Here is a 27,796-nt window from a genome sequence, read left to right as displayed (position 1 = left end):
ACCTCAAGAGTTCTGGAATCGGGTCCTGCAACCTAATCACATTTTATACCAGGGTAGGAAAAATGTATTCTACATACTGCACTCGTACCTATACCTTGCCAACGAACAAAAAATAATTTACAATAAAAAAAGTTATCTTACTGTCATCTATAACATCATTGCACCAATGTTCTTTATATACAAGTGTTGTGTCTCTTTATTTGACTTTTCCCTGTAGTTACAGTGAAGCCTAGGTGAATTTCTACGCAAAACACTCGCGCCAAGTTCTTTCTTTCACTTGTCTATAAAAAGACATTCATGGTGAAACCATAACCGGTTTCCATCCGCTCTGGGAGTCACGGTCTCCTGTCTTCAGTCACTGTCCACGGATCATAACCGTGCTTTCCGCAGGCTGCCAACGGTACAACTGTAATGGGAAGTATAGCGCACGACAGTGACTTGGCGTGTAACGGGAGGTATCCGAGGTATTCTGCGTCGTCCGGCTGTAATGTAACGATGCGTTTCGCCACCGTCGCTGTTCCAGGGGCAGCGTCCGGAGTCCTCGTTCCCATGGGAACCAACGGGAAAATCTACAAGACTGGGAAGTGACAAATCCGCACCCGGAGCACAGTCTCAGTGGTAAGTTCCTCTGCTACTGGCTTCAGTGTACGCTAGTGACTGTTGGTACTTACCATCAGTTACAATTTTTTTTTTTTTCGGTAAGCAAAGGACTAAACTAAAGTTTTCCCATTCGAAAGGTAACAGTAACAGAAAAACCGATGCAATGACGGAAGATGCGTCCAATAATATAAAGATAAATATACTGTATATAACAAATGCACAAAAACAGCAGTGATATACTCTGGGCACTCGACGTGTAGGATGTGAGGGCTAGAGGCACCGCATTGCAAAAAGCCCCCACACCACAGCCGGGCAGTACATGGGTCGAGAACGCAACTTAGAAGCTACAGTGCGCAGCAGCCGCCTGCACTGAAATATACCGCCGCGATGCGTCTAAACGGAAAACTACAGCGAATGTGTACTCAAAAAAAAAAAAAAAGGAAAAAAAAAAAGCCCAGTCTTGTTGGTTTTAGTTTGTTCATGTTTCAGTGCGAAAGCGCATGTTAGCAGCAGGAGTGCTCCGGCTCTGCAGTCAGGAGAAGACTCGCATCCGTCCCTCAAGCTCACAAAGTACAGCTAGTAAGTAACGACTCAATACTGATGTTAAAACAAAATACTGATGGCGATGGCAGGTTTAATACTCTAAAGCTTGAATATAAATATATGTACAGATGCAGCACGCGATGGAAGGGTTCTAAGCCGAATGAGACGCGTGTACGGGTTTGACCTCATACGAAAGCAAAGGAAATCGGTTAGGTGAAACGTCTCGTTACCGAGGGCTCCCCCGAATTTGAAATCACCCACGGCAATCTTGGCGATGCTTCTGCAAGGAAACCCTCAAGTGACTAAACAGGCGTGTAGCTACACAGGCGAGGGAGCGCGTTGCGTATTTACTGGCCATCTTTAGAGTTTCTCTTAAGAGTTTTATCTTATTAAAGAGGGAAATACAGCAGCTTACGCCCCATTACTCATAGCTGTAAGGAAAAAGGAAATTAAGGGCGGACATTTTGTAAAACGGACCCAGGCGCTCTCGTGTACTACTTTAATCTTACCACCCCCATGACAATTGGCAATCATGGGGGGGCTGCACTTTATTCTAAATGAATAGCCTAAATGAAGCAACCACCGCTTTATGGGCACTATAAGAGCCTCTATAAGCACTATAAAAGCCTCTATAAGTACTCTAAGAGCCTTTATAAGCACTATAAGGGCCGTTATAAGCACTATACGAGGTGGCAATCCGAGGCTGCAGAATGCAGAGAGCTTGCTACGAACCCTGTTGAAAACGGAGCGCAGCGCCATTTTGAGAATGGTTGGAGGAGGTGAGATTGGAAATGGGTCACATACAGTACATTGGTATGCGACTCTTTTCCATCTTGAGTCACTGCACGCACACTTTCACCAAGCACGGCTATCGAAGACCTTGGACAAAATCCAAAATCACCTGGAAACAATCGTTCTAAATTACAAGCTAAAACCGCAAACAATGCCCCATGCACTATATCTTAAATTATCATGTAAAAAAAAAAAAAAATCAGTCTTTAAGGGATTATTACAACCACATTGGCACTGATGAATGATTTGCTTATGTTACAAATGATGGGATTTTTGCTACTTATTGCCCATAGCTTTAATTTATGTCATCACTAGTTAATAAACGCCCATCTTCCCCTGCACAACACAAAAGTGTTTAATGTTACATGCTTATAAGGGTGTTTTAGAGCACTTACAAAATGAAATGGACACTTTTAACCCTTTGAAGAGTAGGTTTTTTGGAATGTTTTTTCCCAACATTCTAAGTCAGTGTTCTAGAACTCCACTGCTTTCAATTACCAGTAGGGATTGTTCCATCAGCATTGGAACGTTCGGTTAAGAACATTCTAATCACATATTTGTGATTTCACACCTTAAAGGGTTAAAAGTCATGTGTCTACCAACTGGGCCCATTGAAAGTACGTCAGGATTGTGCACTAGATGTCTAGAAGAAGAGCTAGAAGTAGTTTCTTGGAGATTGTGCACATCACCAGTCTCTCTGTAAGGCCTTAGTGGGCTTAAAGCGTTGATGTGGTCCTGTTAAAAGTACATGAGAGGAGGTGTGACAGAGACTTGAGGGTTCTGTCTATGGCCATGTGCACAAATGAGAGGCCATGAAGCCTGGCTGGGGATGGTGGCATGTGACTGAGAGGGACCACACACAGGGAAAGGCAGCCGTCTGGTTCTGAGGTTCAAGTGAACAGGTTTTTGAGAGCAAAGTCAAACACCACGCTATTCTGTATGTTTCGCAAATGTTTCGGGGGTGGGGGGGGGTGGGGGTTCCTCCTTTTACTCTCATTCCTAACACCCACTAACACCGCCCCCCCCCCCAAAGTTTACCCAATGAGCTGATAGAGTCAGTCCAACCCAAAGTTTACTCAAAGGGTTTACAGCCCGGTCAAACATAAACCCAAAGTTAAAGTTCACGTGAGGGCCGAAACACCCGGTTCCCTTACTGGTCCTGACCACCATCGGAGGGTGTGGAGGGACTGCCGCATCGCCCAACCCAAACGGCAGGGGATGGAACTGTCACTAACCCGATGGAGAAAACGGCCCACAGTAAGCGGAAACTTCTCACCCTGTTTTCCATGAACTACAAATACACACCGGCACTTCGGTCCGCTCTCTTCCAGGCCTCGGAATTCCACATTTCCTGACCCCCCCCCCCCCCCCCCCCCACTTTAATTTCCACCTCACCCGCCCCCCTCCCCCCCCCCCATTGCTTAAGCTTTTCCACAATTTTAAATATATATATAAAGAATATATACAAACCAAGCCCTTCCCCCAAACTCTGCACTGCATCAACAGACTGAGACTGTTGCCTTACAACTTCCACAGAAAGGGGAACACAGGGGCTTCCGTTTTTCATTAGTCTCGGCATTTACGACGTACGACATACGCCTAAGAAACGAAATCAGGTTGTTGGTTCTGCGCGGTCATTTTCCTTACCGAGGATGTCTGCTCAACAAATCGGTATCGCAGGCAGCCAAGCCAGCAGTGGCAGTATTACTAGCAATTCAGTGACAAGGGGTCGAAGAGAGAACCACTACACTACAAATGATCTCCGGTGCGCCTATGTGTGCAGGCCCAGCTGAGGAACCCTGAAGCTACACAGTGCAGATGTGTGTTAGCCTGCCAAACTCAAAACCGGGAGCTTTGGGTTAAGAACTGCCGTGTTCTGTGTTCAGAAACACAGCGAAAAGGATCGAAGACCTCTTATGACTTCCTTATTTGTCTTATTCTTTTGTGATCGCCCCCCCCCCCCCCAAATTCAGCTCCAATCAGTCTGTCTTTCAGGAATGTCCTTTTTTTTTTGTGTTTGTTTGTTTTTTTTTTGCGGATTTTGTCCTGTTGCCGTTCTTGCACGCGCTGGGTTTGGGGACAGGTGAAAGGAGGGGCTCTGTGGGACTGGCTCCTCCAGGCTGGGCACACCTATGACGGGTCAGAGGTCTTCAGGGCATCCACCTTGGTCTCCAGGTCTGTGATCTGAACACACACACAACCAGTATGAGACCCTATTCAGTACCCCCCCCCCCCCACACACACACACACAACCAGTATGAGACCCTATCCAGTACCCCCTCCACACACACACACACACACACACACACACACACACAACCAGTGTGAGACCCTATCCAGTACACACACACACACACACACAACCAGTGTGAGACACTATCCAGTACCCTCACACACACACACACACACAACCAGTGTGAGACACTATCCAGTACCCCCACACACACACACACACACACACACACACACACACACAACCACAACCAGTGTGAGACACTATCCAGTACCCACACGCACACACACGCTCGCACACAAACACACACACACACATGCACGCACACACACATGCACAGGCTGAAAAACACGCATGCACACACACACACACACACACACACACACACACACACACACGCACACACAGAGTGTTTCCTATAGTCATACCCCTAATCTGATGTATACTTGATTACCAGTAATGAAAGTCAGTGTTTACTTATATCCAATCCATGGCATGACAATATTGAAGCTCAATCTAAGGGGAGAGTATTGTGTGTGTGTGTGTGTGTGTGCATTTGTCTGCAGTGCGTCGTATTTTTGCATGAAATAAGTATTTGATCCCCTACCAATCAGCAATAATTCTGGCTCCCACAGACCAGTTAGTTTTCCATTAAGAAGCACTCCTAATCTCAACTCATTACCCAAAACACCTGTGTCATCATTATGTAGCTGTATAAAGACACCTGTCCACACAATCAATCAGATTCCAATGTTTCCACCATGGCCAAGACAAAGGAGCTGTCTAAGGACATCAGGGAATTGTAGCCCTGCACAAGGCTGGGATGGGCTACAAGAAAATAAGCAAGCAGCTTGGTGAGAAGTTAACAACTGTTGGAGCAATTATTAGAAAATGGAAGAAACGCAAAGTCACCGCCAATCTCCCTCGGTCTGGGGCTCCACGCATGATCTCGCCTCGTGGGATATCAATGATCATGAGAAAGGTCAGGGATCAGCCCAGTACTACACAGGAGGAGCTTGTTAATGACCTGAAGGCAGTTGGGACCACAGTCACGAAGACAACCATCAGTAACACACTACACCGTGAAGGATTCAAATCCTGCTGCTCGCGCAAGGTTCCTCTGCTGAAGAAGGCTCATGTACAGGCCCGTCTGAAGTTTGCCAAAGAACACCTGGATGATCCAGATGAGGCTTGGGAGAAGGTGATGTGGTCAGATGAGACCAAAATTGAGCTATTTGGCATCAACTCGACTCGCCATGTTTGGAGGAAGAGCATGCTGAGTACAACCCCAAGAACACCATCCCCACTGTGAAACATGGAGGTGGAAACCTTATGCTTTGGGGGTGTTTCTCAGCTAAGGGGACAGGACAACTTCACCGTATCGAGGGGAGGATGAATGGGGCCATGTACCAGGAAATTTTGGGCGACAACCTCCTTCCCTCAGTGAGAGCACTGAAAATGGGTCATGGATGGGTCTTCCAACATGACAATGACCCAAAACATATGGCCAAGGCAACAAAGGAGTGGCTCAAAAAGAAGCATATTAAGGTCCTGGAGTGGCCTAGCCAGTCTCCAGACCTAAATCCCATCAAAAATCTGTGGAGGGAGCTGAAGCTTCGAGTTGCCAAGCGACAGCCTCGGAACCTTAAGGATTTGGAGAGGATCTGCAAAGAGGAGTGGACCAAAATCCCTCCCAAGATCTGTGCAAACCTGGTGAAAAACTACAACAAACGTCTGACCTCTGTGCTTGCCAACAAAGGTTTCTCCACCAAGTATTAAGTCATATTGTTCCATGGATCAAATACTTATTTCATGTGAAAATATGATATTAAATTAATAAAATTTATATGATGTTGTTATTGTGGATTATTTTGTGATATTCTGTCTCTCAATGTTAAAATGTGCCTATGATTAAAATTCTACACAGTTCCATTCTTTGTAAGTGGGCAAACCTATAAAATCAGCAAGGGATCAAATAATTACTGCTCCCACTGTACATGCTAACCCATACACACATGCTAACTCATTCACATACATGCTAACCCATACACACATGCTAACTCATTCACATACATGCTAACCCATACACACATGCTAACTCATTCACACTTAGGGTCACGTGTGAGGTCAGACGCCCCAGTGAGGCTCCTGCGTTACCTGGTCCTGCAGAGTCTCCGTCTCCTCTTTTTGGGTTGCTTCCGTTTCCTCTTGAGCCCGGCGCTGCGCTGTCTCCTTCTTCAGGAACTCGATCTCCCTGGAAACCGAGCAGAGGGGGGGAGGGGTCAGAGAGACGCACACAGCCACACAGGGAGTGGGCCGAATGTAAAGCCCCACGCAATGCTTCACAGGTCAGATACTGCAGCGCGTCACCTTTCTGATCAAACTCAACTGCACCACTTCATTTTCAGTTAATGTCTAATGCGTTTATGTTCCCAAATGTATTTAATACAGAATGTCTTCTGGGCCACACAAAGAAAAAATGTGTCACTTAAAAAAAAAAATCTCAATAATTTGTGCCCAAGAAAAACACATATCCCAGAATGCCCTGCCCTTACTTCTGCTGGTACTCCTTGATGAGGCGCTTGGCCTTGCAGTACTTGCGCTCCAGGGTCTGGTACTGCGACTGCGTCTCCTTCAGGTGCTCGTCCACCGCCTGGCACAGGCTCTGCGCCTCCATCCAGTAGCCCTCCAGCTTCTCCATGCGCTCCTTGTTCTCCTGCACGCTCTGCTCCAGCTGCGCCTTCTCCATGCGCCAGCGCAGCTTGTCCTGCTCGGCGTGTGCCAGCTGCGCATGCGCAGACAGAGGGAGTCATTCACGGGGCCTGACACCCAGCATAGATTTGAGGGTACAATCATGAGACTGCTTTTATTGTATTTTATTTATTCCGTTTCTTTGTTTTACTGTGTGTCTGGCCACTAGGTGGCGACATTGAGTCAACACACCAACACTAAAAGCGCAAGGGACTGGATTTATCCACCATTTTATATTTACTTATAGTTCCATTGGAGCTGGTGGCTATGAGGCGATCAATGTTTGCATTAAAGTCTGGATTTACATTCTGCTCTTTGGGCACGGTCACAACAACTTTTAGTTTATACTGGAACGATTTGAGGTCGTCGCGATCATCGTGCCCAACGCTGAAACATAAATTGTATTAAACTTTGACCCCATCGCTGGTTCAGTTGTCATGACAACCTTATTATAGAATGTTCTTGTCTGTAATTATCTTCTGCAAGCTCTCGTCAACTAGCTTCCATGTGTTCAGCTCGCGATGGCTCTACTTTGGTGATGCCTTCTTGAGTTTATAGTTTTTATGAAAATACTTTTTACCAAAATCAATGTTGAGCGATAATGGAGTGTTGACGATATCCACTGGCCGATCACTCATCACTGGGCTGATAAGACATCACCTAACTCTACGCTGGTCTAATAATACATCACCTAACTATACACTGATCTAATAATACATCACCTAACTCTACACTGGTCTAATAATACATCACCTAACTATACGCTGGGCTGATAAGACATCACCTAACTGTACGCTGGTCTAATAATACATCACCTAACTACGCTGGGCTGATAAGACATCACCTAACTCTACGCTGGGCTGATAAGACATCACCTAACTATACGCTGGTCTAATAATACATCACCTAACTATACGCTGGTCTAATAATACATCACCTAAATATACGCTGGGCTGATAAGACAATACCTAACTCTCCGCTGGCCTTTACTTAGGGATATCAGACAACATGCACAGCTGGTGAATGAGGTGGTAGCCATCAGAAAGGACCATGGTTTGGGGGAGTGCTGGAGACTTTCAAACATACAAAATAACGGTACATTCCTTCAATATACGACTCAGACTGGATGTTATATTGTCCGGAAGGGACCACAAACTGCACCTGTACAAATAATTTGATCATTTCTGGTGGAAAAGGGGGCGCATCTGGCAACCCTGCTGTAACTGTGACTGCTGAGCAGGCAGCCTCACGGAGCTCTTACCTTCCGCTTCAGCTGCTGGATCTCAGCCTCGGTGACCGCGTGCTTGATCTGGAGCTGAGGAAAGGGGGGGGCGACCGAGGGGTTAAAACCGCACGCAGCTCAGCACACTAACAGTCCAGTCCAGTCATCTGTGTCCCAACACACGCGCGTTTATATTCTGCTGCAGCACAGTTAGCATGCTAAAGCCCTGGCTCCTGTACGAGATCCTATCCCACACTCTTTATCACCAGGAGACCTATCCCACACTCTTTATCACCAGGAGACCTATCCCACACTCTTCATCACCAGGTGACCTATCCCACACTCTTTATCACCAGGAGACCTATCCCACACTCTTCATCACCAGGTGACCTATCCCACACTCTTTATCACCAGGAGACCTATCCCACACTCTTCATCACCAGGTGACCTATCCCACACTCTTCATCACCAGGTGACCTATCCCACACTCTTCATACCCAGGTGACCTATCCCACTCTCTTCATACCCAGGTGACCTATCCCACACTCTGAGACCTATCCCACACTCTTCATCACCAGGAGACCTATCCCACACTCTTCATCACCAGGTGACCTATCCCACACTCTTCATCACCAGGTGACCTATCCCACACTCTTCATCACCAGGTGACCTATCCCACACTCTTCATCACCAGGTGACCTATCCCAAACTCTTCATACCCAGGTGACCTATCCCACACTCTTCATCACCAGGTGACCTATCCCACTCTCTTTATCACTTGGTAACAACTTGGTAAATTTAGGGTTGCATCAGAAAAAATGTTTTGGAACCCCTGTGCTAAGCCTAGCTACACCTCCCTGGCATCACTATGAGAGATGCACCTTTAGCCGTTTTCCACCTATACCCCGCCGTTCTTTTGACAGCTTACATAATCAGGTTTTATAATGAAATATAAACCTGGCAGAAATCTGAGCCTGAAGGCGTGATTAAGCTGCCTTTAAAAGCGCTGACACTGTGAACAGTCAACACTCCAGTAACCCGGTGTTCACTTTTTCACAGGCTCAGAGTGACTGAAAAAAACCATGGAAAAACAGAGTTTATATGAGTTTTTTTATTCTTTCGAACACCTCACCAGTAACTGAAAGTCTGTTTGACCTAAACCTGATATAGGTTTGTCAATGCTTGACTTCCCCACCTGTGTTAGCATTACTGCTATTATCCATATGTGCCGTTTAGTCAACTGTGTCTTCACAAATCAAAATGGCGGAGGCATTAGTGACTAGTGCTGCTGAGCTACAGTCACTGCTGTTCCTGCGTTAGCATTACTGTTATTATCCGTGTGTGCTGCTCATTCAATAGGTTTTTTCTGTGTTGTACATTCCATCCCTCGAGTATCCATATACGTGTGTCTTCACAAAACAGAACCTTAGCTGAATTATTATTCACCTCTTTGAACTTGTGCGCCAGTTTCTCGGGGTCCATCTCCACGGGCGACAGCATGTCCTCGTTCTCGGCCAGGTCAAAGACCTCGATGGCGTTCGGGAACATGGGGCTCATCTCCTCCTCTTCGTCCGTGGCGTACTCTCCAGTCTGTGTGCGTTAGGGGGGGGGGGCACAGCTCAGTGCGTACCAAGATTGGGGGGTCCCTACCATTTCAGTTCAGTCAAATGAGGAAAGTAATTCTAATTAAGTTCATTAATTAGAGAAAAAACCCCATGATGTTCTGTGAGGGTTTGTCGATTAATGACTTGAATTTCAATTCATTTCCCCAAATTTAAATGGAAGTGACCATCGCCCTGCGTGGCAGCTCATCACGGCCTGATGTGGGTGAGGACTGTGTTCGCATCCGTGCGATTGAGAGTCCCACAGCACACAGTGTACCCCACCCCGATCAGACTAAAGTGGAAATTATCTATTTAACAGAGTCCTTCTGAGTGATATGAGAACACGCACCGTAACTCACAATGGAGGGCTTATGTCATCACAGTCTACCCAGAATGCACTGCAAAGAAAATAAAAGGCTTCCGAGCAGGTAATTGATCCAAACCCAGTTAGAGAGGAGATAGGGTTGAGCTGGAAGTTAAAGTAGAACTCGGGGAATTGATACCGCACAGCCAATACAGCAGTTATAAAAGAAATGGGAGCCATTTGCACAGAATATCGATCATGTCTAGTTGCTATAAAAAGAGGATTTCCGGTTTTATGCTGTGCGTACCATCTTGTATTACATGCTGCACTAGAGAAAATGAGTTTCACTCCAAACCGTGGTTGATATCGCCAGGACCTGACACCCAGTGTAGATTTGATGGTAGGATCATGAGTGTGTGTTTATTCTGTGCCTTTGTTTTATTGAGGTCTGGCCACTAGGTGGCAACATTGAGTCAACACACCAACAAAACCATGAGGGAATTGTAACGGGGCAGCAGACATCGCCACAGACTGGATTTATCCACCATTTTATATTTACTTATAGTTCCAAAACCGGTGGCTATGAGGCCACGATATTAACAGGATTGACTTGGTTTTGTGAAGATAATATCAATAATCGCATAACCACGTTGTATTAAATTTTAATTGTCGGAGCAGGTGACAGGCTCATTGCACACACGTGCAAATCAGGGCTCAGTGGACCCGGCGAAAATCAGATTATCAAATCGGAAAATTATTTAATTTACTGCAGCGACTCTGAATCACAGTCCACGGCTGTAACATCTCTGCTGTGCACACGCTGAAAGGCGAAGCTGAGCGAGCCACACTGCACAGACCGTGCCCTGTCTCCGCGCTCCACCCACTCTCCAACTCCCACTCCGCACATCCGCGGGGAATTCTGGGCTCCCTGAAAGAAAACCTGCACCTGGATCTTTTTTTAACCCCTTCCTGCAGTCTGGCAACCCCTCGCCCAGTTTTGCAGTGTTCCACTTTGAGGCTTCATACCTCCAGAGATGAGCATTGCTGAGACTTGAAAAATGGCTTGAATGATGACGTTCCATTTACGACGCCATTTAGTTTATTTTCATATAACTTAGGATAGAAATACAGTGCGACAAATGCGAAACAATGCCAGCATTGTAAATGCCTACCCCCGCTTCCTATTTGCTACTTCAATATTGGGTAAGATTGTATACGTATTCCATATTTAGTCGTAGATATCGATAGTAGAATAACGTGGAGTAATTACACAAGAAATCCTCTAGTTGATTTTGCTATTCAGTGAGCAGCGTTGGAATACCTTCAGGCAATTTTTGCCTTTATCTTGGTGCTATGATTTAATTTAAAACATTTTGGCGGTGAAATGTTCATATGTATCCTTGAGCTCATGCTACCAGATATAGTCCAGTGGGTCACTGGACAGGGGGTGCTGGTCGAGTGTTAACTGGTCGAATTATGCGACAATGCTGGCATTTTTAGTAAAAACATTTTTTACGTTGCTTAGTAATGAAACTGTAAAACATAGTTTGTTGTTTCCTCTCATAGTTTGGTTGCAGGAGCGCAGAATGTCTGTGCTGAGCAGTCTCTCAGTGTCGGCACCATGTCCACTCGGGGGCCTTGCACCAAGGGGCCAATGAAACAAACGTCATTTTTGTATTCCAGTATTATGCAGCACGGTGGATCTGGTTACAGAAACACCCAGGATTGAAAACAGGACAAGACGGGCAGTTGGATTCCCCCACACTCTCCACGCCGTGCGCTCTGTGCTAATCCCCAGAGCCTGCCCATTCTGATGCCTGCCAGTGGCATGCTGTTGCTGAGGAAACGCAGGCTCTGGAATAGGGGTCGAGCTGGCATTACATCAGAGAACTAGTCACGTCCTCCATTTGATCAAGACTGCCATGATTTACACTCAGAGTTGGGGTCGTGGTTGTGGTTGGGGTCAGAGTTGGGGTTGTGGTAAGGGTTGTGATTGGGGTCAGAGTTGGAGTTGTGGTTGGGGTTAGGGTCAGAGTTGGGGTTAGGGTTTGGGGTCAAGAGTTGGGGTTAGGGGGTTTGGGGTTGTGGTAAGGGTTGTGGTTGGGGTTAGGGTCAGAGTTGGGGTTAAGATTTGGGGTCAAGAGTTGGGGTTAGGGGGTTTGGGGTTGTGGTAAGGGTTGTGGTTAGGGTCAGAGTTGGGGTTCGGGATGGGGGTCAGAGTTGGGGTTGGAGTTAGGGGGTTGGGGTTTGGGGTTGTGGTTAGGGTTTGGGGTTGTGATAAGGGTTATGGTTAGGGTCAGAGTTGAGGTTAGGGTCTGAGGTCAGAGTTGGGGTTGTTGTTGTGGTTGGGGTCAGGGTCAGAGTTGGGGTTGTGGTTGGGGTTGGGGTCAGGGTCAGAGTTGGGGTTGTGGTTGGGGTCAGGGTCAGAGTTGGGGTTGTGGTTAGGGTTGGGGTTGTGGTTGGGGTGGTTGTGGTTAGGGTTGGGATTGGGGGTTGGGGTTAGGGTCAGAGTTGGGGTTGTGGTTAGGGTTGGGATTGGGGGGTTGGCGCACACTGACCTCGTCCTCGTCCTCCATGTACTGGGAGTAGCGCTGCTCCATCATCTCACGCTGCCAGCGCTCCTGGTCCAGGGTCTGCTGGATGAGCTGGGCCACCTCGCTCTGCTCGCCCGGTTTCTCCCGGCCAATCATGAACCTGCAAACGTGGAATGACACCGCTTAGCCAAATCACACAGACGGGAGGTTCATCGCTGAGTCTCATCGTGAGACAGAGAGAGGAGGCATCTCCCATGGCTATTCTTCCCTTTACATCCCCATGAACATTCTCCTGATGAGAAAGTTTATCATTCCTGTCAGAACTTCACTCACTCGCTAACACTATTCCTCAGTGTGAGCGGGGAAAAGCTTTTCATGTTAACAGAAAAAATATGAGGGATACATTTTCAATTAGCCAGAAAACACATATATATACATAAATATTATAAAATACATAATTGGAAAAGTAACATGTACTTTCATAAACTTGCAATCACCTCACAATAACAACAACGTCGGCTGAGTTATGCTGGAAGTGTATTCCATATTACTGTGTAAGGGTGGGGCACCAGTACTGTATTTTGCGTGGGTTAGCAGGCACCAGCACTCTGTCCTGATTGGTCAGCGCTGTGTGACTCATTCTTGCTTTTCAGGAAGGAAGCCCTGCATTGGCTGGCCTAAGCTGAGCAAAGCAATGGCTGGTAATTAAGTACAAAAATAACAACTTGCTGAAACAGACCTGAGCATCAAATTCCTGTAGACGGCTCAGCACACATTCGCCAGAGAGAAGCCCTGTCTAAATGTGAGGTTTCTGCCAAAGCTAAGTAATATCACCTGTCCATTGAGCTGCAGCAGCATAATTACGGCTCATAATCTTCTTTGTGTCTTTTTATTCAGAAAACTGAACAAGAAATGATTGATTATTATCACAAGCAGGCAACACCCAGACTTTGTTTGAACGGGTGAGGGTTTATTTTAGAGTGAGCAATTTACAGAGGCGGAATGTTCTGGAGCAGAATGTTCATTTCTGTCTGGATGTGATGACATGCACGGTCGATGTGCCTCTGTCCCCGTTAAACGCTGATCTGCGTTGCCGGGAGACCGAGCGCAGACCTGTGATGGCAGAGGGTCTTCATTAACTGACTGAAGGGGTTTATTAATAGACATGTCCGCCCTCCTGCTCCTGAAATTACTTCTTTATTGGGAAACACCTTCTATCCTCCAGGGAGTCCGAGAGAGAAACCCTGCACATGAGTATCTTTTTTTTATCTTTATTATCTCTGCCCTGTATTTGCTATGACCAGTTACCTGCAATAAGTACAATTAATTCACAGATAGGATTATCAAGTTGTTCTAAATCCTAACCTTGACCGACCTTGACCGAATCCGATCCTGCCTGGGAGTGGGAGAGTACACTAATCGTTTTCTTACAGAGCTGATTTTGGCTGCAACTGTCTGTGATAGGTCATAATTGCACCTCCCAGTATCTGGTTCAGAATGACCAGATCAAGCCTAAATCCAGTCCATGACACATCAGCTCTCTGGTGACCATAAACGCACTGGTTTGAGCTGGATTCTCAGGGGCGTGTGCGGTACAGGTTAATGTTAGCGCTGTGCTGGTTTGAGCTGGATTCTCAGGCGTGTGCGGTACGGGTTAATGTTAGCGGTACCGGTTAATGTTAGCGGTACCGGTTAATGTTAGCGTGGCGCTGCTTGAGCCAGATTCACAGGCATGGGCGGTACGGGTTAATGTTAGCGGTACCGGTTAATGTTAGCGTGGCGCTGCGTGAGCCAGATTCACAGGCATGGGCGGTACGGGTTAATGTTAGCGGTACCGGTTAATGTTAGCGTGGCGCTGCGTGAGCCAGATTCACAGGCATGGGCGGTACGGGTTAATGTTAGGGCTGTGCTGGTTTGAGCTGGATTCTCAGGCATGTGCGGTACGGGTTAATGTTAGCGCTGTGCTGGTTTGAGCTGGATTCTCAGGCATGGGCGGTACGGGTTAATGTTAGCGTGGCGCTGCTTGAGCCAGATTCACAGGCTTGGGCGGTCCGGGTTAATGTTAGGGCTGTGCTGGTTTGAGCTGGATTCTCAGGCATGTGCGGTACGGGTTAATGTTAGCGGTACGGGTTAATGTTAGCGTGGCGCTGCTTGAGCCAGATTCACAGGCATGGGCGGTACGGGTTAATGTTAGCGTGGCGCTGGGCTCACCTGACTGTGCCGCTGGTGTTCCTCAGGACGGACGCGGCGAAGCTCTGGGTCACACCCACCAGGCTGGTGCCATCCACCTCCACGATGAGGTCATTCACCTGGATCCTTGGAGGAAGAGGAGGAAGACGAGCGAGCGGGAGCTCAGTGACAGTCCCCCACACACACACACACACACACACACACAGCAGGGCCTGGTGTGAATCAGCTGTGAGGCTCATGTGAGCTGAGCTATGTGAGGAATCTCTGTGCGTCTACAACAGTGTCAGAGGGGAGATCTGGGAGAGGATGTGTGTGCTGCCTGTTCAGACCCCATCAAACACCGCAGGGGTCATCCTGATGGATCACTCAGCACGGGGGTGCGGGGGAGGAGCCTTTTCGCTACCTCCGGGCTGACCGCTTAACTGCCAGTGTGATGTCACAGGACAGCGAAATTGATCCAAACACCCTGATACGACCTGCCCGTTGCAGAGGGAACTGTGAAATCCCCTCTCCTGCACCCTCCGTACCTGCCGTCCCGGTGCGCTGCCCCTCCGTCCGTGACCGTCTTCACGAAGATGCCGAGCTTCTCCAGGCCCATGTCTGCACCGGCGCCCATGCCGATGATGCTGATCCCCAGACCGTCTCCATCTGGAGGGGGGAGGCGGGAGAGCAGACCGTTCTCCTCATGTTCATTCTGAGCAGGGGCGCCCAACCACACGCCGCGGGCGAGCATGCAGGTTTTCATTCCAGCCAATCACTGCACCTCCTGATCTCACTACTCCACACACCATCAACCAGAGGGAGAACTAGTGAGCGAAACTGTGTAGCGATTGGTGGGGAATGAACACCAGCATACTCTCGGCCCTGATTTAGAACTTAGATTGAATTTAGATTCAAACGTGGAGAAGCTAGCCTGATTCACAAGTTAGCATTGTGTCTCCTTGTGCTAAGGTTACGGACAGTTCATCGTCGGAATTTCACGTTTTTACGACCCATTCAAATTTGATAGTCTACAACCATGAAAGTATAAAAAAGCATGCATGTCTCAAAGGATTGTGTGAGGACCATTGGATTTAAATCTGGTCCAAGTTATTTTTGGGCAAAAAAAAAGTACTTTTAAGATGTGACATAGCAGTGGTGCAACATAGCTACTCTTAGTATCTGGGGAGCCTGTGGCGATTGCAGTCCATGTGCAAAAGTCACTGTTTATTACACTGAGCAACTGCGGTCAAAGTGATACACAGTTGCAGTCCGTAAGTATTTGGACAGTGGTACAATTTCTGCTCTTTTGGCTCTCTAACCCCAGCACATTGGATTTTGAATAAAACAATGAGTGTGAGGTTAAAGTGCAGGGAGGGATGGAGGCCCCACCTTTCTCCAGCTCCACGGGGAACAGGTCCAGCCGCTCCACCCTCTTCTCCAGCTCGTACTCGGCCGAGGCAGCCATAGGGTCCACGTCATCATTGCGCCGGTCATACTCCTCATTAGAGTATGTGGTGAAGACCTGAGAGAGAGAGAGAGGGGGGGGAGAAAGAGAGGGGGAGAGATGAGGGAGAGATAGCGAGAGAGGTGGCAGAGAGAGAGAGAGAAGCACAAGTTAATAACAATCCCTTATTTTAATCTCAAAAAAGGGAAAGTATAACAGACTTGACCTCACGCAGAACCTCACTTCATGTGGAACATCACCATATGCAGTTGAATACAGACTTGTGCCCTACATTACAGAATACAGACTTGTGCATTTACAGTTCGTCATAATGACATATGACGGCCCCAGAGACTTTGCGACTGGGAATTGCTGTTCCAAAACTGCTGTTTTGGGAACCACTGTGCCACTGCACTGTAGAGTAATGACGGTGACGGTTGTAGTGCACTGCAGAGCCACAGGGACAGCTCAGCGGGCGTGTTGTGACTGAGCGCGTGCGAGTCACAGCCAAAGGCTTCCAGTCGCGTTTGGTTTCCACAGCGGTTACAGACTTTTCCATGCTTTCTGTAAAGAGCTGACACAGCTAAACATTTCCCAGAATGCACCACTAAGGACTAAACAGCAGCATCTGTGCATCACAGTAGAATCATCTCTCTGGGAGCAGAGGGCCTGAACTGCACTGTTTTCACTGACAGTGGTGCATTGTGGGGAAGGAATGTAGGCAGATGGATTTCCCTGACTGCCACGCAGCACGGAGCCGGGGTCAGCAAGGTGGACAGAGCCAGCATATTACGCGCTACGTCAGGGCCGGCTAACGCTCCGGGAGACGGATAATGGATCCAAGCCAGACCTGGAAATCTCTTTAGCGGGAGTGACGGAGGTTCCCGCCGCGTGTGTGACGGCCTCAGATTTAATCTGGCCGCTAGCACAGACTTAAGGGTGGCCTGAAAACCACTCCGTTTCTGTGGCAGCTCACAGACCAGCACCGGGAGGGTAATGAGATATTTCCGTACCTCTGAGGTTCACCGGGTTAATAGAGTCATTATTTACTGTCCTGCAGTGGACGTGGCAAAAGTGCTTGGCTGGGACCTGGACAGGTCGGTGGTTCAAGTGTAGCCACAATAAGATCAGTGCAGCTACTGGGCCTTTCAGCAACCCCGCATTGCTCCAGGGGGGGTTGGTTTCTGCTTAGTCGAACAGACTCCGAGTTGCTCTGAGTTGCTTTGGATAAAAAGCACATAAGCATGTAATGATGTGTGTTGTGTCCAGGGGGGGGAGAGATTCCCAGCAGCGTGACATGAGCGTGCTGCAGATATCCGTGCTCCACAGAGACCCCGCACAGCCCGCCCCCCCCCCCCGTTACTCCAGGTTCGTAAACGACACTCAGTCCATCATCTACTACTCACACGGACACGGAGGACGGGCGATAGCGCGGGGGCCCCGGCTCTCTGACCGGGGAAGGGAGCGTGGGCTAATTTTAGCGCTGCGCGGCGCGCGCGAAAGAGGAGCTGTTAGCAGTGTAACCGCGGCGTGAGCGCCGAGGCACATTTTAATTAGCGCTTAGCCCCGCTACAGAACGCTGACGACGCGCTTCGCTCCCGGAAAGGATCCACACGCCGGGGCCGAGAGTGATTCACCGTAAAAAAAAAAACGCGCTCTCTCCGTGGGATATTCTCTCCTTTAGTGAGATTAAAAGATGAAGAGGAGTGTAAACCGCAGAATGAATGTCACTGTAGCAGCTGCGGTACTGAGGGGTACAGCTATGGGAAGACCAGCGTGTTTCACTGGAGGGTGATATTCTGCTGTGTTATTTGGGGGAAGAACACAGAGGTGAGAAATGAGCAGCAATGGCCCATTAGAGATTTGAATAGAAGCTGGTCAGAGGAGGGTCTGTGTGGGTTTCGCCTCGGGATGGTGCAGTAAGAGGCTCCGGATGATCTGAGACCCAGCCAAACCTTTATTTCAGGCCTCTCAGGCCTGAGGTGAGACCACATACTGCTGGGTTTGATGAGCTTCTGGCCTTGTGTGTGTGTGTGTGTGTGTGTGTGTGTGTGTGTGTGTGTGTGTGTGTGTGTGTGTGTGTGTGTGTGTGTGTGTGTGTGTGTGTGTGTGTGTGTGTGTGTGTGTGTGTGTGTGTGTGTGTGTGTGTGTGTGTGTGTGGCTCCATGTTGACCTCCACAATCAGCAAAACCAGCCTAATACTATGCTAGAAGCTGAAAACTGATCAGAAAGCTGTCTGGAAACACAGTATAGTGAGTCCACAGCACCCTGTAACTGTTGGTGAGTCTATAGCGGTTTCTTTGCTGTTGTCTGAAGAGCTGAACCGCAAAGGATCACAGCTAGCGCCAACAACACTCATATCAGCATGTTGCACACTTCAAAGCTCAGAGAAATTCATCTGTTTAAAATGGCGTATGCAGTCCTGCCTGTTTGGACTGAATGAAACCCTCTGTAGACTGGAAGCCTTTAGCCATGTGATCAGCAGCAGTTCGGCCTGTAATCTCACGCCTGTAATCATCCAATTATCACCCCTTTGTCTACACACCGAAAATATTAAAATCTTAAGTCATATTTTGCAACCAGTATCAACTATTGTTCCCTTTAACCTAACCTACAATTCCACTGCATAGTTATTGCATATTGTAGGATAAATATGCCCTGAAATTAATATTGTAACATGCACACAATTACATACATGGATGAGTTTGGCACAGACAGTGAACTACAGATTTACAGCTCAATACTGAAACGTTGTTCCAGAGAGATGATGCGTCTTCGCGATCACGACATCACGACACCGTTTCCACAGAGGCGTAGCTTCCTGTGATGTGTGTGAGACTGTGTTCACGCCGCTGAAGGCTAACACGTGATGCTACGTGCGTTCTCCCTATCACTGGAAGAACTGCACATTCTGGCAGAGGAGGAAGACGAAGAACAGGACAGCTCCTCTGAAGCCCCTACACTCCTCTTCCTCTCCTCCGCTCCCCAGCAGCAGTGTTTAATCCCACAGGCCTCTGTGGCTCCTCCAGCGCAGTGCCCTCACTCCTCCTTTCACACATTCTCCCCATCCTCATCTCCCACTCTGCTCTCTCTACCTCTCCCCATCTCACTCCTCCTTTCACACATTCTCCCCATCCTCATCTCCCACTCTGCTCTCTCTACCTCTCCCCATCTCACTCCTCCTTTCACACATTCTCCCCATCCTCATCTCCCACTCTGCTCTCTCTACCTCTCCCCATCTCACTCCTCCTTTCACACATTCTCTCCATCCTCATCTCCCTCTCTGCTGTCTCTATCGTTCTCCATCTCCCACTCTCTTCCTTTGACATTCTCCTTATCTCTCTCTGCTGTCTCTCCCTTTTTTCCTTCCTTGTTCTTTCACATTCTCTCCATCTGTATCTCTCCCACTCTGCTGTTCCTCTCTGTCACCCTCCCTCTGTCTTTCACACATTCTCTCCATCCTTTTCTCACTCTTGCTCTCTGTCTCTCACACATTCTCTTCACGCCCCCCCAGCATTCTTTTCTTTCACACATTCCCTCCATCTCTCTCTCTCTCTCTCTCTCACTCTACATAAAAACAGTAGGTATCACTTTGACTGTGAACACCATGGTCTCCATAGCAACCACCCAGCCTGGCGACACCAGTGATTCTCTGGTATTTATGAGTGCTGTAATATTAGCACTTAAATTCTCGCTATGTCAAAATTGATTTTCACTACAAAGTGGAAATGTTGTTCAGTACTTTACTACCTGATTACTATCCGTTTATGCTGTTAAACACTATGAATGAATGAAAGTAGTGTCTGTGGATTCATTCACCCAGCGTACGGTAACGCTGAAATTACGTGCTCATTTATTTTTGTCATTAGTCATGTACGCTGGTCAGGTCTCTGTGACTGGACCTTGCTGAAGTGTGTTATAACAGAACGAATACTGAGAGAAAAGTAGGTTTCCTCTGCCAGGAATAGTTCATGCCACCTCACAGGGTGGCGGCCTGTCACTCAAACAGGAAGCAGCAGAAAAGGAGTTCCTGTCTCTGCTCAGAATGAGTCAGAAGGGCCCACAGCTTCGCCAGCCATCTCATGACCAACAGCGTAATATGAATTTTTTCATATTTTCATATTTTCATATCATATTCATTTTTCATACTGCGTTTCGCAGGTGTGAATCGCACATCAGAAGTGCAGTGGCACCTGGAGTAGCCCAGGTCTGCCTGTGGTCAGACCCCCTGGGGTCCACACCCAGGCCCCCGGACACTGGGTGACGAGGGTAAACCCTGCTTCTGGAGTGCCTCCAGGACATGGTCACCTGTTAGCCCTGACCTTCACCCCACAGACAGCAAGGCACATGTCAAATCCAGAAAGCAAAGATGCTTACCAAAATAGTCAAAGTCAAAGTAAATTTTTTCACTTTTAAATATGAAAGAATTTACTGTAAAGAGCAGTGAACAGTTAACAATTTAATCAAATTTGTTGTGACTACCCTTCAACCTTGGTCTGCATCAGTTCTCGGGTACATTGTCCTGCAGTTTTATGAGAAAATCGTCTGCAGACTTTGACTGTGTCACTTACTTCTGGCTATACAGTTCATCCTAAGGTTTGATCTGAAAAGTCTTAGTTAATATGTTACTGTTACAAAATGCAACATTTCTCTGTAACATTACATTTTTTGGAAAATGAAAGTTTGGATTTCCTCTTTTCTACTGACACACTAATGCAGAAAGCAAAAATAAATCATAAAAAAATTAAAGATTCTATAATTTTCTATAATTCCATGGATATAAACAGCCGCCCCAAAGAATTCTGGGATACAGACACAGGGGCCAGATGTTGCAGGGAGGTATGTGTGCGTTTCCTGCAGGAGGCCAGATGAGAGGATTAGAGGAAAGAGAGAGAGAGAGAGAGAAAGACGTAGAGATGGAGAGAGATGAGACAGCGTGAGAGACATGGAGAGACTTGAGAGAGAGAGAGAGAGATGGAGAGACTGAGAGAGAAAGACAAAGACAGAACCCCTGCTCCAGGATTAGTGAAGAGAGAGAGAAAGACAACGAGAGATACAGAGAGGTGGAAACAGTGAGAGAGAGACAGGTAGAGACAGAGATGAGAGACAGCGAGAGATAGAGAGGTAGAGAGAGAGAGACAGGTGGAGAGAGAGAGAGAGAAAGAGATGTAGAGATAGAACCCCTGCTCCAGTTGTCAGCGTTAGTAGGGCACAGGGGCTTGCGGTTGGGCTGAATCCCGTCACACTGGGACGCCCTTCAAAAGGTCTGCCGATCGTCCGCCTCCGTCAGCACTTCCCCCAGTACTGCAGGAGAGCCAGTCAGAGGAGCGACAGCTGCCTGTGTAACGTCTCCTCCCTCCATCGCCTATCTCTCCCTTACACCTCCTCTCTCCCTTACACCTCCCTCTTTCCCTCTCCCCCCCCCCCCCCTCTCTCCTCGCCGTGCGGTTACACACACGCCTCGTACAGGAGACACGCACACAGCCGAGCGGCCCTCTATGCGCAGTTACCATGGAGACGGCCGAGACACACACTGAAGAGAGGCTCCTGTGGATGCTGCCGCTTTTCTCTTGTTTCTGCAGCCGACCGCGCCCCATAACCGTCAGCCATATTATCCCTGAGATTAGAGGCGCAGGCGTACACCTGGCTCAGGCGGGGGTAACGTGATCGGGAGCGGGAACAGAACCCCCCCCCCCCCCCACGGGGCCGGGTGGGCCATCCTAGCCTCCGTAACGGGGAGGGGATGAGGGGAACGAGAGGCTGGAGGTTTAGTGTGGGAGACTGAAGGGCTCTCGGGGGCAGGGCTGCACGCACGTGGAGAACAAGCCGCTACTCCTCCAGGCTAGTGTTTCAGGCAGGAAGAGCCAACAGGACGACAGGAAGTATGATAAACGTGGGCCTCCCTGATCCTCCACAGGCCTCAGTTACAGTGCCTGGACAGACTGACGGACGCGCGGCACCTCTGCGTTTCTCTCCCCTGGTCTGCTGAACCGCTTTGCTTTAATTCTCCGGTGCTGGTCTCAGCTCCACAGAGGGTCAGAACGCCCAGTCGCCAGTCAAGATGGAGATTCTGCTTCACCAACCGCGCTCTCTCACAACGCTGCGGCAACGCTGTCAGAACGTTGAGTGTTATCCTGGATATCAAGCACGCTTTGAGCGTAATGGTACTGACTTGAGAAAGCTGACTTGAGAAAGAGGGTGTGGAGATGAGTGCCTTTCTTTTACAGAAACAACGCTACTACTTCAAATAATGCTGACTGGTTTTTTTGCTTTTAGAAATATTGCATTTGTTATAAAAGGACTACAAATTCACTCATTTTTAAGGCTCAGTTCAGAAGGTGTATGTGACCTATCAATCTGTCACTCGCCTATTTATTTTAAAGGAATAGCTTTGCAAAGACCAAGATCAGACAGGGAGGCATGGATGGTGCAGTGGGTAGCACTGCCGCTTCACAGCAAGGAGGTCCTGGGTTCGAATCCCCGTCGGCCAGGGCCTCTCTGTGTGGAGTTTGCATGTTCTCCCCGTGTTCATGTGGGTTTCCTCCGGGTACTCTGGTTTCCTCCCACAGTCCAAAGACATGCAGGTTAGGCTGATTGGAGAGTCTAAATTGCCCGTGGGTATGAGTGTGTGAGTGAATGGTGTGTGTGCCCTGTGATGGACTGGCCTGTCTGCCTTTCCTGCCTTTCGCCCAATGTTCAGGATAAGCGGGTTAAGATAATGGATGGATGGAAGATCAGACAGGCTTAAATGTTTACGGTATACAATATAATAGTGTCTAGAAGCACTCAATCATCATTCCCAAAAATGCACACAGTCTTATTAAATAACGTGTCATGGCTGGGACTGCTAATTGAATGGTAAACTCGTTCACATCAATTACATGTCAGATGAACCTATCAAAAACACGATGGATTCACGGACGAGACATTCAGGCTAAATTCCTTTAACATTCTGCATGATATACCGCAGATGTTACGCAACACAAACACAACGCGAGTGATCGCTAGAGATAGCCTGCACTCCGCGAGGATGATGCAGCGGGCCCCCTGAAGCTGGTGAGGCTGGATGAGATTATCGCCACGCTGCGGTCTCTGGACGACCACTGTGATCCCAACCGTGGTGACAGACGCCCTCTTTCAGAGCCGTTTCTGATTGGAGGCTGACTGAACAGCTCAGCCAGTGAGCAGAGGCTGTCGCAGGGGCAGGGAAGTAGGGCACGACCACCTTGACCAAAGACGTGGGCGAGAGAGAGAGAGAGAGAACAGGCCGGCTCATCTGTTTTCACAGACAGTTTTGAGGATATCAGGCTCCCAGCCTGCATGTTACAGCCTCCTGTCAGCCTATGGGACAACACAAAGACTAAATCATCCAAAAACATCTCCAGAAACCTTCTCAGGAAGAGCAACAAAAACTAAGAGTGCACAGAGCAGGAGAACTATCAATATATGCCAAATAGGGATGTTAGGGTGTCCCCTTAAATGGTTTTCAAATATTATTTCCTAAAATAAAAGTTATGTTATGTTTCTATATGATGAAATGTACACGCAGTCAGCGGGATTGCTATGCGTGATGGTGCCTGGGCAGCAATGGATTAAAGGGGGGAAACGTATTCACGCTCGGCTGTTTAGACACAGGTGTCTCCGAATCAGCTACGTCCACAAGCTTTGCTGGGTGCAGTGCGGACAGGCCCCCAGAGGGCTTTCCAAACACCGATTCTTCCACGATCACGAGAGAGGGTTTTCAGCTGTGATGCTGCAGATTTAGTGCTGCTTGGCACATTGAAGATCAAAGATATTTATCTGTGCAGTGAGATACTAGGAGAAAACACTAGTAAAGGTTAGAAAATGTTAGTATGAAATAGTTTATGGGTAAGGGCCAGTGAGGGGGAAAGGAGAAGAAGGAAAAAAGTCAGTTGAATGTGGGAATAGCAGTGCAGAGCTGGGTTGTTATTTCCCACCTGTCTGTCTGATCTTCCAGTGGGTTTCAGGGCCACTCATCGAGCAGGTGGTGAATAACCCTGTCTATATAATCCCCCTGTCCTGTATCAGAGCTGGGCCTCAAACGTCAGGACTGACGGAGTATAAAAATATAGAATATGAGAATAAACTGTCCCCGTAGTGGGAGCCCTGAGCATTGGTGATTTAAACAGCAGTGCAGTTTTAAACCTTCACTGTGTAAGCTGTGTGTAAAATGGCAGCGTTCTTTAGCAGTGATAAATGGCGCTCCGCTGTGGTCTGAGCAGGGATCGATTTCCGCGCTCAAACTGCTGTTTATTATACGCCCGAGTGCTGACGGTCAGAGGAGGAGTAGCATGGGATGAAGAGTTTATCCAGAGAGGCCTGCTGTTCTTCTGCCACTGACAGTGCAGTACACACACACACACACAACCGCACACACATGAAAGATGGACGGTGCAGAAGCTGTTGGCAGAGCTGGTCTCACATTTGGCCTTCATACACATGGCCACTGAGCGCTCTTAGAACAAGGAACACCAGCTTCTCCCAGACATCATGAACTCACCGACACGACCAGTCAAAGGTTCAGTACACTGCACTCATGCTTCATACCCTGCATGTAGTAAAATTCAAGCAGTTCCACTTCCAGAAACAAGTGAAGTGAATAATCAGAAGTTCAAAAATAATCTTTTACTTCTCAAAAAGAATTGTTACTTCACAATAGTGTCATAAAGTTCATAAAAAGCAATAGTTGGCAACATTCTTTTCATTTTCCACCAACAGAAGTCAAATGGAGGTAGTTTGGGGACGAATTGGACAGATCATTTATGATTTGTTGAATCAGGTCTCTTAGTGCTGGGCAACGCAAAAAACCTGCGCCCACAAGGGCTCTTTTGGGATGAGACTGGACAACCCTGCGCTTACCCAAAGAAAAGCCCTTTGCCAGTGTGACAGGAGTGCGATACACGCTGAATGTGGCCCTTGGGGCGGTACTACTTTCTGTTTCTGCAGTCAAGCATGGCGGATCACAGGCATGCCATTATGGCCTCTTAGCGCACACAATAGTGCAGCATGAGAGCAGAAGTGACTCACATCCAGACAGCGTACCCATCCCAATGTGGCTAACGGGCTAACACCCAGAGGGGCATCCCCATCCCAATGTGGCTAACGGGCTAACGCCCAGAGGAGCAACCCCATCACGCCGTGGCTAACGCCAAGAGGGGCATCCCCATCCCAATGTGGCTAACGTGCTAACGCCCAGAGGAGCAACCCCATCACGCCGTGGCTAACGCCAAGAGGGGCATCCCCATCCCAATGTGGCTAACGTGCTAATGCCCAGAGGAGCAACCCCATCACGCTGTGGCTAACGCCAAGAGGGATATCCCCATCACGCCGTGGCTAACGCCAAGAGGGATATCCCCATCCCGCCGTGGCTAACGCCAAGAGGGATATCCCCATCCCAATGTGGCTAACGGCTAACACCCAGATGGCTGACCCCATCCCACCTTGGCTAACCGGCTCATAGCCAGAGGGTGTCCCCATCACGCTATGGCTAACGGGCTAACACCCAGAGGATCTTACTTATCGTACTTGATAGCCGCCATCTCCAACTGCCATGGTGACCGCCACTGCTGCTAAGCGGCTGGCATTAAGCGTGTTTGCGGCGGTACGTATTTGCGGCTATTGTAGTAATAAGATGCTGGGTTGTTAAAAACACACTGAAATGTATCTTCCTATTAAACCCCAGTCCTGTGTTCAGGCAGTGACTAGATAACACTGAGGCCACTGTCACATCAGCTGGGGTAAACAGGAAGTGTTTGTTTCCCGGCCACAGCATCGGGGGAGGGGGGGGTGGTGTCCCCACAGACCATCGAGGATCCCATGTCTGGGAGGTTCCCATAGGTCCTACTGACAGACATCTTCATGTCTGTCAGGTCTATCCTAATTTGGTGTGGGTTTGCTCACATTTGGGTTTTAAATGCAGTACAGTACTCCAGCTAGTTCCTAGTTTCTCAGCTCACCTACTCCCCATCGACTGTTGACTACCAAAATTCCCAGAGAAATAATAGTGGAATTCTTGCTGTGGAGCTTTGGCTAGCTCAGTAATGACATTCCTCGCCTAGTTTTCTGACCCTGGATTTCAGATTGTGGAGCATATTTTACACACAGGCTGTGCTGTGGTGGTGGCGGATTTGTTAATAGCTGGAAGCAACAACACTAATATTGTGTGTGTGTGTGTGTGTGTGTGTGTGTGTGTGTGTGTGGAGGTGGGTGTGTGGGTCAGTGTGTGTGTGGAGGTGGCTGTGCGTAGGTAAGTGTGTGTGTGTGTGTGTGTGTGTGGGTCAGTGTGTGTGTGGAGGTGGGTGTGCGTAGGTAAGTGTGTGTGTGTGTGTGTGTGTGGGTCAGTGTGTGTGGAGGTGGGTGTGCATAGGTCTGTGTGTCCGTCTGCATGTGCGTGTGTGTCTGTGCCTGCGTGTATGTGTGTGGATGGGTGAACGCATGTGTGAGGGTGGGTGGGTGAGAGAGAGCAAGATAGATGAGATCCATGTTTATTTAATCCCCCTCCTAGAATATTATTTATTCCAATTATTGATTGTAATGTTCTGATTATTTATGTGCTTTGGCTGACACCTTTGGAGGTGGTGAGAGGGAAAGAGAGAGAGAGAGAGGGCACGTGGAGGGAAAGCAGCTAGGCTGATGTTAAGTATAACGCATCTCACTCCCAAACAGCTCGTATACAAACGATGTGTTGGAAGAAGCTCATCTCCGAAGCCGCAGTCATTAAAACAGCCAGGGCTTCACAACAACAACAACAACAACAAAAATGACAGCAGTGACAGAAGAGGCGGTCTGAAGACCCCGTGAATAAATTATGCAAAGCCGGCGCGCACTTCCCCGTCCCTGGCGGGGTGACGGCCCCTCGAGGGGGCGGGGACTGCGGGGCGCTCACAATGCGTCTATTTTTACCGACCGGCTGCGTGACAACAAGCGAAGGTGCCGGGAGGGAGGGAGGGAGGGAGAGAGGGAGGGAGAGACGCAGACGGAGAGATGAAACAATGGTGGCTGTGTGGGAGCAGGGTGCTGGAGCGACCCCGCTGACGATGGTCAGAGAGGCCTTCTCAATGCGTGAGGGGAAGAGGGGCTAGGCTTGTCCCGCCGTCCCCCCCGGCCTTCAGCACAACCGCCCCTGTGTTTCCCCCTCAGTACAGCCTCTCTCTGGAAATGTACTAGCTGCTGCAGCCCTCAGCAAGCAACGCCGCGTGGTGTGAAGCCCGACCCGAAATAAAAACCATAAATGAAATGACACGGTTACCGCCTAAACAAGCGTCTTCGTAAAGTCTCACCCCCACCACCTCCGGGACAAAGAGCAACACAATTGTGCCTGTGTGACGTTGGTTTTGCACAAAGGACACTTCTGTGGGCGCGAAAGCCGCATCGCCCTAAACAACCTTCCTTGGGGAAGCAGCCATAATCCAATCACCTGACAGCAGGACAGGAGACAGAGGTGTTCTAGAGAGTTCCGTCCTGTTCTTTTAGCATGGAACATTTAATTCCATTCGCTAGGAAAACAACCGCGTGAAAACAGGAACAGGTCTGATACATAACAACCGTGAAACATGGTGTGAAAGGCCTTGAGGTAC

General features: G+C 48.5%; 1 protein-coding gene across 1 annotated transcript in view; it reads right to left on the bottom strand.

Annotated features, from left to right (window-relative positions):
* Positions 1 to 3,911: 3,911 nt before the first annotated feature.
* Positions 3,912 to 27,796, bottom strand: part of LOC133114480 (neurabin-2-like) — a 39,405-nt gene continuing 15,520 nt past the window's right edge. The window contains exons 3-11 of the mRNA XM_061223934.1: positions 16,145 to 16,277; positions 15,301 to 15,421; positions 14,795 to 14,899; positions 12,608 to 12,743; positions 9,588 to 9,731; positions 8,181 to 8,234; positions 6,724 to 6,953; positions 6,326 to 6,422; positions 3,912 to 4,119 (exon numbers count right to left, since the gene is read on the bottom strand). Coding sequence (XP_061079918.1) covers positions 4,066 to 4,119; positions 6,326 to 6,422; positions 6,724 to 6,953; positions 8,181 to 8,234; positions 9,588 to 9,731; positions 12,608 to 12,743; positions 14,795 to 14,899; positions 15,301 to 15,421; positions 16,145 to 16,277 — 1,074 coding nt within the window. The 3' untranslated portion in view covers positions 3,912 to 4,065. The remainder of the gene's footprint in view (positions 4,120 to 6,325; positions 6,423 to 6,723; positions 6,954 to 8,180; positions 8,235 to 9,587; positions 9,732 to 12,607; positions 12,744 to 14,794; positions 14,900 to 15,300; positions 15,422 to 16,144; positions 16,278 to 27,796) is intronic.

Source organism: Conger conger, chromosome 16 (genome assembly GCF_963514075.1).
Source record: "Conger conger chromosome 16, fConCon1.1, whole genome shotgun sequence".
In the NCBI taxonomy this organism is placed as follows: domain Eukaryota; kingdom Metazoa; phylum Chordata; class Actinopteri; order Anguilliformes; family Congridae; genus Conger; species Conger conger.
Note: the sequence above shows the minus strand (reverse complement) of the source record. Positions and strands in the feature narration are given on the sequence as shown.